This window comes from Babylonia areolata, chromosome 5 (genome assembly GCF_041734735.1).
Source record: "Babylonia areolata isolate BAREFJ2019XMU chromosome 5, ASM4173473v1, whole genome shotgun sequence".
Taxonomy (NCBI): domain Eukaryota; kingdom Metazoa; phylum Mollusca; class Gastropoda; order Neogastropoda; family Buccinidae; genus Babylonia; species Babylonia areolata.
In genome coordinates, this window is record NC_134880.1 from 54,143,944 (window position 1) to 54,146,443 (window position 2,500).

General features: G+C 45.2%; 1 protein-coding gene across 1 annotated transcript in view; it reads right to left on the reverse strand.

Moving 5' to 3' along the window:
- LOC143282185 (arrestin domain-containing protein 17-like) overlaps window positions 1–2,500 on the reverse strand; it is a 74,083-nt gene that overhangs the window by 20,555 nt on the left and 51,028 nt on the right. The window contains exon 2 of the mRNA XM_076587762.1: window positions 724–876. Within this exon, the coding sequence (XP_076443877.1) occupies window positions 724–876 (153 nt within the window). The remainder of the gene's footprint in view (window positions 1–723; window positions 877–2,500) is intronic.

The window sequence follows — 2,500 nt, forward strand, 5'->3', positions numbered from 1 at the left end:
GTACGTGTGCACGCGCGTCTGTTTATGTAATTTTGTGTTTGTTCGTGCCTATGTGTGCGTATGTGTATGTGAGGGTAGTTGCTATATACATATGCATGCTAAAATGTATGTATGCATTGTGTGTGCATGTGTGTGTGTGTGTGTGTGTGTGTGTGTGTGTGTGTGTGTGTGTGTGTGTGTGTGTCTGTGTGTGTCTGTGTGTGTCTGTGTGTGTATATGTATGTGTATGTGTGCGTGTATGTAACACTGTTGTAATGTGTTATGTAAACACAAGTGTTTTTGTAAAGCACCTACAGCAGATTTCTGGATAGTGTGCTATATAAGTATCCATTATTATTATCATCATTATTATCATTGTTATCATCATCATCATGAGCATCATCATCATTATTATTATTATTATTATTATCATCATCATCATCATTATTATTACTACTACTATTGTTATCATTATCGTTGTTGTTGTTATTGTCATATTATTATTATCATCATCATCATCAGCAGCAGCAGCAGCACCACCACCACCACCACCACCACCACCGCCACCACCACCACCATCATCATCACTATTATTATTGTTATCATCATCATCATCATTATTATTATTATTGTTATTATTATTGTTATCATCATCATCATCATCATTATTACTATTATTATTATTATTATTGTTATCATCATCATCATCATCATCATCATCATCATCATCAGCTACACTCTCACCTCGTCCTTTCCAGAGGAGCAGCTCGAACTGGAAGTAGTCCTCGTTGTCAGAGTACTCCACCGTCTCTATCCTCTGCCGGCCTCCTCTGTGACCCACGTTCTCCACCTCCGACCAGTGCACGTGCGCCCGTCCCAGACACGTCATGCGTAGCTCTGTCACAACACACACACACACACACACACACACACACACACAGTGCTATACACAGGTAAACAGAAATGACGTCATAGTTATGACGTCACACCATCACTTGTGTATGTATGTATGTATGTATGTATGATACTGATAGTCAGTCGTATCCGACTGTGACCATTAGAGCAGCGGAGGAAGCTTACTGCTGTCCCGACTATCTGTGCTAGGATTTGATTATGGAGGAAAGTGTTTTGCCTAAGACCCTACTCTCTCGGCGCAAGAGGGTTTTGGGACAGTCAGCGTTGGGATGGTTCCCCGAAGGCCAACTAGCCCCCCCAAAGGCTGCAGCACTAAGAGCCAGTACAATTTTGCCTCTTAGTTTGAGTCATAGTCCTTCACAAATGATTGTCTGTTGCAATGGAGAAACAATTGTTAAAACACCTCTCACTTTGCTGTTGACCCAAATGTAAACGTATGTCAATCTGTGATATAAGCTGAGTGTTGGGACTGTTGCATGTATATATGTTTGTTAAATAATTTATCGATGAGAGAGAGAGAGAGAGAGAGAGAGAGAGAGAGAGAGAGAGAGAGAGAGAGAGAGAGAGACAGACAGACAGACAGAGAGAGAGAGAGAGAGAGAGAGAGAGAGAGAGGAAGACACAGAGGAAGACACAGAGACAGACAGATAGACAGACAAAACAGACAGACATAGAGAGAACAGACCCAGAAACAACAAGAGAGAGTTCTTGTTTAACATTCCAGACAAAACTCAACGCCCGTTTTTTTGGAACTCCTGGTTCTGGCAGAGACTTTCAGAAAACCGGTGGGTGGTTTGGCCCTGAGGAAGACAGGTGGGTGGGGGTGGGGGTGGGGGTGGGGCTGTGGGCTGGGAGGGGTGGGGTGCGCAAGGGGTTTGGGGGGGGGGGGGGGGAGTTATGGCGAGAAAGGAAAGGACAGACATAAATACTGATAGATGGTGTACATTGCAGAAAGAATTACAAGTACTCAGATGGGAGGGAAGGAACACTTAATAGATTCCGAAAAAAATAACAACCACAACAGCAACGAAACCAAAAACCGCGCACACACACACATACTCACACACACACACACACACACGCGAGCTCGCGCGCGCGCACGCGTACGCGCACACACACACAGAGTACACACACACACATACACACACATACACACACAGAGTACACACACACACACACACACACACACACACACACACACACACACACGGAGCAGGCACTGTGTGCAAAGAGCTACCAATAGAAACAATTAACTGTGTGACAGTAAATGGGGGAATGGCTCTTATCTATTTTCACATAAAACAGTGTGTGTGTGTGTGTGTGTGTGTGTGTGTGTGTGTGTGTGTGTGTGTGTGTGTGTGTGTGTGTGTGTGTGTGCGTGCGTGCGTGCGTGCGTGTGTGTGTGTGTGTATGTGTGTGTGTGTGTGTGGTTGTGTGTGCGTACGTGCGTGCGTGCGTGCGTGTATGTGTGTGTGTGTGTGGTTGTGTGTGGTTGTGTGTGTGTGTGCGTGCGTGCGTGTGTGTGTGTGTGCGTGCGTGCGTGTGTGTGTGTGTGTGTGTGTGTGTGTGTGTGTGTGTGTGCGCGCGCGTTCTGTTGACGTAATCT